General features: G+C 37.7%; 1 protein-coding gene across 2 annotated transcripts in view; it reads left to right on the forward strand.

Moving 5' to 3' along the window:
• pth1r (parathyroid hormone 1 receptor) overlaps positions 1 to 12,352 on the forward strand; it is a 44,471-nt gene that overhangs the window by 26,141 nt on the left and 5,978 nt on the right. For both annotated transcript variants that reach the window (XM_082513893.1, XM_082513892.1), the window contains exons 3-7: positions 3,259 to 3,366; positions 3,549 to 3,670; positions 5,741 to 5,835; positions 7,571 to 7,754; positions 12,149 to 12,302. In XM_082513893.1, the coding sequence (XP_082370019.1) occupies positions 3,259 to 3,366; positions 3,549 to 3,670; positions 5,741 to 5,835; positions 7,571 to 7,754; positions 12,149 to 12,302 (663 nt within the window). The remainder of the gene's footprint in view (positions 1 to 3,258; positions 3,367 to 3,548; positions 3,671 to 5,740; positions 5,836 to 7,570; positions 7,755 to 12,148; positions 12,303 to 12,352) is intronic.

The raw sequence follows: 12,352 nt of genomic DNA on the forward strand, positions 1-12,352 counted from the left end.
CATATGTGCTCCTTGCATGTACTTGTTTTGAGATTTTCTTTTTCCCTGTAATGCCAGATGAATTGCTTTAACCTTCATTTCGATTTGATTTGAACTCCAGAGCCACATCTGGCTGTTTGTAATTATGCAGTGTGGAAGTCATTTAAAATCTGGGTAGTGGGTTTGCTGTGATGTTGAGTAAAATTATAGATATTGTCAAGATTTTGCCATTAAGTTCAAAGAAAACCGAACTTGCGCTTTCTGATGAAGGATGTCAGTATTTTCCTTGAAAAAGTCATCAAGATTTCAGCAGAAATCACTTTTTAAGAGACATTTTCCTTCCTTTTTGCATTGTGGCGTGAACTTCAAACCATGGGTTGAGATAAACTGATTGCACCAACTACTAGCTTTAGATTTATATCTGTAATTGTTTTGCCTAATCTCCCAGGATTTTTTTTCTGGCTCTTTAACTGTAATCCTGTGGCTTTTTGAACTATTATTGGAGATTAGGAATTACGACGGCTTCAAATGGCAGCAGAGTAAAATGCAGAAAGTGTAGAAAAACTATCCAAAATTATGTGTTAATTAAGAAAGCTTTGAGTGCTGCTTGAAAGGAGAAGCCGTTGTGCTTCATTTGGGCTTCAAATGTGTAAAATTCACCATTTGATGCCTGGGACAAGGTTTTCTTTGAGGGATGCAGTGAGGTTTGCCTGGGGAGGACAGTGGAGGGATGTGGGTTCAAATCCCCAGACCTTGCAGTGTGAAAATAGCTCAACCTTCAAGCTTGTGGTCTGGGTGTAGAATAACTTGGGGAATCATTATAAAAGGCTGCATGTATCAGGAGGAACTGCATGCAGTGAGTGTTTTGACATCTGCAGGTCAGAATCACATGAGTTGGGGGAGAAAAAAACATTCTTCAAACCCCAGTGACATCACAAATACCAAAGTCCCCCCGTAGGCACGTTTATATTTAAATTGTGGTCAAAAAATTTACAGGAAATTGTATGTGTGTGTGTGTCTGTGTGTTTGTGTGTTTAATTTAAGCCTGTTAGTAGGTGGTCCTATGGTAGTAAAACCTATGGCAAAAGCAAGCAGCAATTCTACTTTTACTCCCAGGATGTGTGGTCAGCGTGATTTTCAAAACTAAACGCATTTTTTTCCCACCATGCATCTGCAAGAATCAGTCAGCTCCACTCAGTCTACTCTTTAATTTTGTGCTCCCAGTGACAAGCAGTTAAAAGCAAGTCGTCATTTTGTCAGATGTTTCTTTGTAAGTTTGATTACAGGAATGAGAAAATAATGGATCTACTGCAAAGAGAGGAGAGTTTTAGTTCTATGCTTACCTACTTATTAGTGGTCAAAGTGGGGCAGATGTTTTCAATAATACAACATAAATGCCAAGCCATAAGAGAGGTTTTGCCAAGAATCTGTGGTGAAAGGGACTCCGCTCACACTATCAGCAGGCTCCGTTCCACGGTTTAGCTGAGAATTAGGGGACTGTGTGCACTCATAGGTTTTCCCCCCACTTTGAACGTAAAGTTCTTTGTCTGAACTTAGCACAGATGCATTATGGCAAAGTTTAATGTAGCACAGTCTTTGCTAATAATTTGACACAAAATTTTCTGTTGTGATCACCGGGATCACCATGCATCTTGTAAAAATGTGGAGAAAACTTTTTTTGCTTTAATGATTCCTGGTAAAAATTTTTGCATTCATAATCAGCCTCATTTAAAAAAAAACGAGAGAGAGAGAGAATTATTATCATTAACCAATTCTGTTGTTCAAAGAGAAATATGCAATAACTGTTTTTCATGTGATATTTTTATATGTAAAAAAATGAATGCAAATATGGGATTTCATGATCATGATCATTATTATTATTGTTGTTGTTATATTATTATTATTATTATTAGTCAATTCTTTACTATATAATTTATTGTTATTAATAAAGTGAAATCACCCAAACCACTATGGTCACCTAAGTCCAGACTGATACAAAATTGTAGTTCCTAACACATTTATTAGACCACGTCTCATAAAAAAAAAACCCAAAAAAACAAAACAAAACTGAAAACTAAAAATGACTGAATTCAAATTTTACCTAAATTTGAACAGGAAAAAAAAGAGAATTCTGAGAACCATAAATTAATCATTTATTACAAAATTACATGTTTTATTATGGTTGTTTTGAAAAACAGTGAATCTGAAAATTCATGTATATTAAGAATAACTATACTTTAGCACTAAAAATGTGATTTTGATTAAATAGCACAGCTGTACTGTTGGATTAGCTGTTATAGAACATAAAACAATATTTTGGTAATCATAAATACTGTTAATTTAAGGAAGGACTGGCACAAACCTTTTAGTCGGTGGTGGTCTAAAACATGTTGAGGACTGTAAATTGTAATGAGAACTTGGAATTTTTTTTTTCAACTTAATTACTAAATTTTTAAAATAAATATTTTACATTTTCAAAAAATTAATTTAAATATACATAAAATTGTTGCACTGGGTATAATGATTGGCCAAATAAGACATTTGTTTTACATCTTATCACCATTTTTCCCATTCTCTAAAATTTCATTCACCCTAGCAAGACATAACTCTGTACGTAAATGAATAATCAAATTGGATGTTGTTAATTAATTGAATGTGATCCATCTAAAAAAAAACCTCAAAACATATGATACATATTGAAAGTGAATTATATAATATAGTGCTGTTATTTAACCATAATTTGCCAGTTAGGGCACTACAATGCAGCTAGTGTTGCAGGAAGTCTTTAAATAAGATCCACGCTAAAACCAATTCCATACAACATTATAATGGTTGTTGTGTTATCAACAACGGAGCAGTTATGGAAATATCCGGCAGCTAACAAACAAGCCTTAATGAACACACCACACCAGATTCAATGGACAACTTGTTGTCAGCATGCGGGAAATTCCATGGTTGCAAGTCTTAATTATGTGACAATAGATGGGAAGTGGACAGGCATGTGTTTTCTTTTGGTGACCCATATTTCCCACAAGTAGAACAAATATGAATAAAAAAAAAAAGGGGGGGGGGGGGGGGTCAGTTATGCCACACATGAAATTACAAGGCTGCTTTTGCAGTGCCATTCCAGTGCTGTTTATGTATCGTGTGTCTGCTTTTTAAAATTCAAACAAAAACCCTGAAAACAAGCAGATCTTGGAAATGCCTACTGACCATTACTGCAGTGCTATAGTCATGACAGGATTTGGTTTTAATTCAACTCTTTTCTTTTCTCTGCAGATGGTTTCTGCTCACCAGATTGGGATGGCATTGTTTGTTGGCCTGAAGGGCCTCCTGGGAAAATATCCACTCCCTGTCCAGAGTATATCTTTGACTTCAACCATAAAGGTAAGCTTGGGCCTGGATACAGTAAGCAGTTAAATCCCTGAATTTTAAAATGAGTTAGGCTGCGCTCTGCAAATTCATTGCAAATTATAACTCGAGCTCTCTCTGAACCTGCTTTGGCAATTTATTGAATTATGCAGCTTTAAATCTGTAATTAAAAACAGACTTCTTTTGTTGATTTCTAGGATTAGCACACCGTCAGTGTGACAGCAATGGGATATGGCAGCTGGCAGCAGCCAACAGAACATGGGCCGATTATACTGAATGTTCAAAACACCTCCCCGAATATAACCCAAGCTATCAAATGGTAAGATCCATCTGATTTCCATTTACATGCTGACACTGTCTCCCACCAAAATAATTAACAGCAGCACCATAGCAAATTGTCTCACTTAAGGTATTTAAGAAAAAAATGTACCCTGCAATTATACTTCCTTTGAAATGCGTAACAAATTAACAGCATGCCTTCTTAGTAATGTGCAATGCAAATAAAGTCTGATCGTATTTACTGAAATGTTGAGAAGATGATGAGGGGATAATGAAAGGATATTCATGTGGTCGCTTTGTGATAAAATGGCTGTAACTGGCTAAATTTATGTTATAATACAAAGTGAAAACAGTGCCAGATTAGTCTTGAACTGAGTCATTCCCTCGCAAATCTAAGACCACTAAGAACTCACCAGACATGGCTCAGTTGAGTAACTTAACAATAATAAGACCCGCAGTTGCACAGTTGAGTCATGCAGCTACATTCGTCGATTTTAATGATTTTTATGCATCCTTTCTTGTGAATGCAGTATCGTCAAATCTTGCACAAATGTTCTCTTGGATTAAGGAAGAACCGATTAGATTTTCATCTTCTTTGAAAACCATTAGTGTGGAGCATTAGCAAACATTTTTATGCTTTTGCAACAGCCTCGACCATTTTGGGAAGACTTTGCTGCAAATCTTTGATATAACCTCGACAGCATCACTAATAGGTGACGAGACCTGGATGCTAGTCAGGGGTCCACCTTATTACAGGTCTCTTCGAGGTGTTTGATAGGATATATGTCAGGGCAGGCCAGACCTGTGTAGGCCAGTTACGTCTGACAACACACACATATAAAAAAATATATAATATGCTATTTCCAAGTGTGTGCATGAAATCTATAATATAAAAGTCAGTGAGTGAAGAGTTGAGAAGGTTTTAACAAAATTTTTAGGATGGTTTGGAAAGGGTTAATGAAGTTGCACCTCATACTGTAGTGCAATCTATTTCATTGATTTGAGGCTATTGCAGTGAAAGGTAATTTCTTATGACCATTTTATGCTGTAGAATTATTATTTTTCTTCTCTAAGGCCAAACCATAAAAATTGACATACTTAGGCCCAGGGTGGAGTGTGTTGTATATTTAGCTCAGCTAATGTTTTAATGTTAGCGCTTTGTTGTCATTTACCTGACGTTATAATTAATTATCATAATGAGGTCTTTATAGTTGTTGTATTTGTTTCATTGTTTCATAGCAGACCTGTCAGCTGATAGTGTTTCTTTGCTGTGTATCCTGACACAGTTGCACATTTTAAGCGGGCGTATACGTCTTACAAAATGGAAATCTTTAACTTTAATAAAGAGGATTATGTGTTGCATAATCTGTAATACCATGAGCACCAACAGCACCATTACACTGCAAAGCATCGTGTGGAAACAGTTAAAAGAAGAAGAACTACTACAACCCAGTGTGACTGACAGCTAGATGTGACCTTGATCGCAGGTGCCTGTGCAGAGTTCCTCTACCATCGCTCGGGGTGTTAGATGTCAGTGCTGGCAGTAAATAGCTCTTGTAAGAAGGATGGAAAACTTGTTAAAAATATTGATAAATGAAAACATTCAAAGGCTGTGAGAAAGCCGTGAAAGCTGTCATGCTTTGATCGTCACCCTTTTCTGGCCTGAAACGATACGATACCGCTGTCATCTGTATGACGTCGAATGTTCAGATCGATGTTCCAACAGAGGAGCAGTTGCAGTAGATAATGATAAATATGTGTGCATGAACTAAAGCAAACAGCAATACTGCAGACGCACATTTTTTTCTGGCACAAGATCCTGATGCTAAATGATAACAGCAGTGTAGTATCAACTTACATCACAAGGAGGTCCTGGCACTTATTAACTTGGTGACGTGCAGCCAGGCTTCTTCTGCTGGAGGATTAAACTACTGCCCAGTGTACTGATGCTTTCCAGTGACAAACCAGGTTATTTGGAGACATCCTTAAATAAATTTTCCCAACAAACAGGATTAGCATGTCTGACTAAAACATACAGCGGATCAAACAATGCAATTAGGAGGGGATAATGTGTCTGTTGATATTCTAACAAATTATCCTTTTCCAACAGGACGTCTTTCACCGTCTGTATCTCATTTACACGGTTGGGTACTCGGTCTCTTTGGGGTCGCTCATGGTGGCTGTGGTCATTTTGGGATATTTTCGGTGAGTCGATGCTGCTGCTGGACTTTTTCAATCAGTACTTTCAACTACAAATGTTCCCAAAAGAGAGGGCGTTTGATCAGGTCAGAAATTAAGGTTAGAGCAATTGGAGAAGGGATCAAAACAGGGAGTCCAAATGATTCACAGCATGATGGCATGCTGTGAATCCCCCATCACCCCCACCCCGACTCCACCGGATAATCGTGCATCGCAATATATGTGTTGTGTCACAGCGACGGCACGGAGCACACAATCTATATCAAGCATTACCTTTGACTTTTACTTTGACTTTTAACAGACTATGATATGACTGCCTTTGAGGAGGAGCCTGCCTTCAGGCGTGCTGTAATGCATGCCTCATTGCCTGACATTTAGGTTCTTTGTTATTTTCATGCTGATTTCAGATTTCGCTGACACACAACCAAAGTGTGTATGCTGAGTTTTTATTTTTTATTATTCCTCCCAGCTTACAAAGATTACATTTCCTAATCAACATCCACCTTTTCCCACATGTAAACATCTAAACAAGGGAGTGAAGGGATGTGAATTCAGAGCAAAGTGCTGTGTTTGAAAAGCTCTCCTCCTACTGTACAAACATAAGAGGTATCAGCCTTACCTTAGGGCTACTTTCTTAAATGAAAAAGGAAAAAGCCTTAAAACAAGGTTGAATTCAGTCTGAAAATGTCTGTTTTTTTTAATCATTTTGATTAACACAGGGCAGATTTGTTATTATTTGCTTATTTAGTTGAGCACAGGGACTATCACTAATCAATGGGAAGGAACTGTTTACCAATGCTCCAACCGGCGTGACTTACTGTACAGGCAGGCAGTCAGAAGGTTTTTAGGAATGCTCCCAACTGGCACCAGGAAATCTACGGGCAAAATGAGTTTAATAAGTTGTCCCAGGGGCCCATCTGACATTCTGGCTCTGTGCTCAGAGCACTCCAGCCATGTCTCCTCTTTAACACATCAGCTTTTAGACAGGAGAGTTCATAAATGTTTTCCAGGGAGAGAGAAGAGGGGATATTTTGCATTACCACTTGTGTTCAGAATTTTTCACTGGGGAAATGTACGCTAGATTAGTTTTTCTCAATCAATAGCTCTCTGAGGGTTGCTCGTCAAAGAATTCAGCTCATTAAAGAGTCTTTAGAGAAAGAAACAGTGGGTAGAAATTACACTGATCTAATGTCAGCGTCAAGTAAATGTTGACAAATTTAGACTTTAAACTGTCATGTCTTTTTTTTTTTTGCACTAGTAAATATTCAAGAAATTTTAGCATTGACGTTTTGTCTTGACTGCAATAATGTAGCCTTTATGGCTATTGATCCTGCAGCTCCCTTTGGAGCACAGTGCCAGAATCACTTCACAGTTGCAAATGTTAACATTTCTACAAATGTTAAGAATGAAGAATTTTTGACTGATAAACTTGTGCTTTCGTGGAAGCAAATTTGGATCCCTTTCAACACATGCTTGCAATTTCGTTTTTACTGCTCACTTTGAGTGTAACGATTTAATATTTGTGTGTTTCAAGCTCCTAATTCTTGAGAATGTGTTGTAGTCAGCGTGGAATTCAGCTGGCTCTAATTAAGATGCGTATTGTTTGTGTGCGTGTGAAAAGTCGAGCACAAACTTAACATTGAGGTGTACCAACTGTCTAAAAAAAAGAAAAATAGGAAAAATTTCTCACATATCTGATATTTGACCATACCACTCTTTTTTTTCTCTCTCTCTTTTTTAGACGGTTACACTGTACCAGGAACTACATCCACATGCACCTCTTTGTGTCCTACATGCTAAGAGCTATAAGCATTTTTGTAAAAGACGTTGTTCTCTACTCCGGATCGACATTAGACATGGAAGGAGTCAGTGTGGAAGACATCAAGTCTATTTCTGAAGCCTCACAAACCGACAAAACGCATTTTGTAAGTAAACCAAATAGAAACAGAAGCAGCAGATAAAGTTGTTGTCGTAGTCAGTGAACGTGCAGTACTCACAAAAAAATATAATGTCAGGATTTGTTTGCTTTACGTGTACACATAATTTGATTAGTGTTGCTTGGTGTGAAGAGTTGTGTTTCCGCATGGGAAGTGTTAGGTAAGTTTTGCAGGAGTCTCAGTTGCTTTTCCAGTACTGCAGCAAATAAACTGTACTGCTTGTCACCGTGCCAAGGTTTTACTAGGCCAGGACTTGGCTTTCCTGAACAGAGTCAAGTCTGAAAAAATTTGTAAAGACTGTGTACTTTTCACGGATGCTTTAATACACAAACAATTTACACTATATATTTAGGGATATCTTTCATCCTCTGTATCTCTGCAAAGTGACTTATACTGTATTCAAACTGCTTAGTAAGTGAAATATTGTGTGTGACACAATGAGGGAACTTAGGTGTGTGTACTCTGGCATAATTCATCATTTTATGTATGGAGCAAATAACCTTTTTCAACCACTTATTTTCTTAATTAAGAAAAAGAAAATGTAAGGTCTGAACCACAGACCAGTCCAATCACAAAAGGTCTGACGCTCCTGCAGAAATCACAGGCTGAATATGTGTATATAATGCAAAGCCTTCTTCTTTATAGCAAAATTGGAATTAGGTGCAGCAACTTATTGCACTTTATTAATAAGGATGTATGGAAGCTCAACTCAGTCTGAGCTCTCTTACTCAAACTTTAAGTAGTCTTCATGAATAGTCCCCGAGGCTTCTTAAAGAGATTCCAAAATTCCTATTTGGATGCTTGTTCTGTTCTCTGTGAAGATATTGCTGCAGAATTTTTGACACACTGCAAACCAGTTGAAATATGTCAAGTTTTCAGCTTTGGGAATCACCTGTTGGTTCAAAAATACCTGTCAGACTGTGTTATGTGCGTACTTTTTGTTTGTATATTCAGCTAAAGAAATGGAAAGAAATTATGGGTTTAATGATACTGTTTAAAATTGGTTCTTTGCTAAGTGCAAGTTAATTGTAGACACAACACTCGCTCGTCCTTTGAGTTGTGTGCAGTACTCTGTGCTTTGAGTCCCAACTTTAGTGTTTGCGGTTAATTTTGTTGGTAGTCTATTGATACATTTATGTCACATTGCTTTTAAAGATTAATACAATTGGCATGAGAGACACCGATCATTCACATATAAAATGTGCTTCCCGTATGTTGCATGGTGATAACGCACTTAGTTTCAAAACTTTATTCTGTGCATGAAATAAAACATTTTCACTCAGGACTTTGAAACAGTGGGTTCAAAAGCTTTGTTCCACACAAATACAGATAATGGATTAAGACACTGGGATGGACACAGAAAATAAGAGGCTGCGAATAACACAGGAACAACATTTGTGAATTAGTGCGCTTGGGACTGATAATTAGACATTGCGTAAGAACTGAGTTAAGCCAGTGAACTACATCCATTCTCTTTATTTGTGGTAGAAATATATATAGATAAAAAGAAGTCAAACATTTCATTAAATTATTATTTAATTGAATGTTTTAATAAAACAGACGCATTTCAGAAAGCTGTAATAATAATCCATTGGTCGACCATATAACACCGTAACTATGAAGCGCAGATGCTGTGAAAAAACTCCACAGTGGACTCTGTATGTGCTGTCTGCATGCTTTTAATCTGCATATTTAACATGCAGCATATTTACCAGACTTATCATCTGGTCTTAACTCGCTAGCATGATGATGTTTTGGTTCATTTACAGTACAAACATAACACAGCAGAGGTTAACAGAAATGCTGTTAGTTTGCAGGTGATGAATATTAACCTGTTGCTAACTCTAGTACAATTACAGCAATGTTTATTAATGTACACTGTCCCTGTTAAAAATAAACAAACTCAGTTCTATTCAATTCAATTTTATTTAAATATTTAGAAATGATCAAAATAATCAAACAAATAAATAAATAGACAATTACTGATCACATGGAAACTTATGAAGGTACTAGATAAAAAAAAAAAAAATCAAAAGATTACCAAAGCCAGTCGTGGTAGACGCTAACCTCTTTTTGTCTGTAATTCCACTGATACCCATCTAATAATCTAATAATTGCTAAATTTTGTAATCAAGAATCTCAACCCTATAATGGGAAAGGCAGATGGCCACGACGCTTGAGACCTGAAGCTTTCTTAATAAGTGAAAACGTATACTTGCTGGTGGTGGGAGGAAATTGATCCACGCCCTCTGGGGACCAACAAAATTTAACAGCAATCCATTAATGCTCAAATGCGTACAATGGATTGTTAGCACCCTATTATGGGTTATGTCTGGGAAGGAGTCATATCTCTGTAACTACTCGCCCCAGTTTGTTTGTTTTTTCAGAAATTTTCTCATCCCCCCCACCCGTAAAAAAAAAAAAAGACATGTTATTTTTTATCAGAAAAAGAGTCTGGCTAAAAAACCAACATATACAGTAATGAGCCTAAACTCACACAGTGATCCATGAGCAAAATGTGTTGTTTCCACAGTAACAAAATGGCATTGTAACTCGGTTACAGATGTAGTTCAGAGCAGTATTTTCCCATTGGGTGGGTGCAATGACAGTAGCGCTGCAAATTTAGATGTTCCTGAGGTACATCTAATGATAATGAGAAACTTTTATGTGTTATTCAAGATTTGAACTACATTACATTTGCCCATGCTTTCACAACATATGACCCAGCTGTCAAAATATGTCCAATTTCTCTAACAGTCCTAAAGAAAAGGAACACCTGAAGATGGGGAAATCTCATAAAGCTGTTCTGCTATGAGTAAATAATTGTCACATTGTCTGGCTACATTTCTCACTGAGGCTAGTCAGAAGATCTACGAAGATTCCTCTCGAGCTGCTGTGACCGCACTTAGAGAAAAAGAAAGAGGTCCCATGATTCCCAGTAAAAGTCTTTATTTTGTTCAGAACCATCCTTCATCACAAGGATCTGTGAGCACTTTGTGTGCTAACCAATCTGCAGTAATTACAGACAAGAAAATGTGATTAGAGATCGATGTGGGCTAGAGTACTGTAGCCCGTTTGCTTCAAGGCTTAACACGGTGTGCGTTCAGAGATGCTCGTCTGCATACCTTGGTTATAACAAGTGCTTATTTGAGTTACTGTTGCCTTCCTATCACTTCAAAGTAGTCTGGCCATTCTCCTCTTACCTCAGGCTTCACCAAGGCATTTCCACACAGAGAACTGCTGCTCACTGGATTTTTTTTCCGTTTTCGGACCGTTCTCCATAAGCCCGAGGGATGGTTTTGTCGGAAAACCCCAGTAGATCAACAGTTTCTGAACGACTCAGACCAGCCTGTCTGCCACCAAAAACCATGCCACATTCAAAGTCGCTTAAATCACCTTTCTTCCCCATTCTGATGCTCAGTTTGACCTTCAGCAGGTCATCTTTACTATATCTCCATGCCTAAATGCATTGAGTTGCAGTCATGTGATTGACTGATTTGCAATAATAAGCAGTTGAACAGGTATACCTAATGAAATGCCAGGTGAGAGAGTCTTCATTTTTCTGACACTATCAGAGTTGTAAATTGCCAATATATCATTCATGTTTATACTAGCTGGAGGTCAGCTAACAAGATTTTAACCTCGTTCGTGCCTCTAAAGTTGCTCAACAATTAGCGGTGTGGCGAAAAGCAGCAGGAGTGAATCCTGCCTGAAAAATAATCATGCCTGTGGTGAATAATCTGAACATGAGTAACATAAGCCATATTGTTTTGCACCTTTCAGTGGAGCAGTCCTGCTGAGTTTTTTTCATCTTATCTGGATTTTTTGGGAGCTCATTTCAGCGCTGATGCACAGTATTGCAAAAATATATTCATTTCTCAATGCAATTTTGACAGTGTGCAGGACTTTGTTTGCAATGTTAGATCAGTTTCCCCTGCTCATATTCAGCTGTCTCGTGAAATACATGTGCAAAGTGTTTTTCTGCTCAGCTGTGTGATGCATAAAAACCAAATTCTTCCTCTCCATGCTTAGTCCTGACCCTGGGGGATAGCGAGTAAAACCGTACCCAGACAACTTGAGAGGCGTGAATGGTCCATAATGTATCAGCAGGCGTGAAATGTATTTTGGACCCAAACCTTCCAGTGGCCTTTAAACCAAGCAGTATTTGATATTCAGCTCTGTGGCACATAGGAAACCAGCGCTGACATGAGAAAACTGTAGAGGCCCACAATCCATGTCAGTGTCATCATAAAAACCTATTGAAAGTGCCCTTCTAGTTTATCACCTGTAGCTGAAATCAGAGTACCATAGGTGTATGTTAGAGTTATAAGGTATGTGTTTAAACTTTAAATCTGTTGCTTCTTTTCTTCTTCTCTCTATAGATTACCTGTAAGGTGGTCGTGACCTTGTTTATGTACTTCCTGGCAACTAATTACTACTGGATTCTCGTGGAGGGTCTCTACCTCCACAGTCTCATTTTTATGACCTTCTTCTCCAATAGAAAGTGCCTGTGGGGATTTACTGTGATTGGATGGGGTGAGTTTGCTTGCTTAATTTACATTGTACTTGCATGTTCAGTAGATCCA

The sequence above is a fragment of the Aulonocara stuartgranti genome, assembly GCF_965226115.1.
Source record: "Aulonocara stuartgranti genome assembly, chromosome: 18".
Taxonomy (NCBI): Eukaryota; Metazoa; Chordata; class Actinopteri; order Cichliformes; family Cichlidae; genus Aulonocara; species Aulonocara stuartgranti.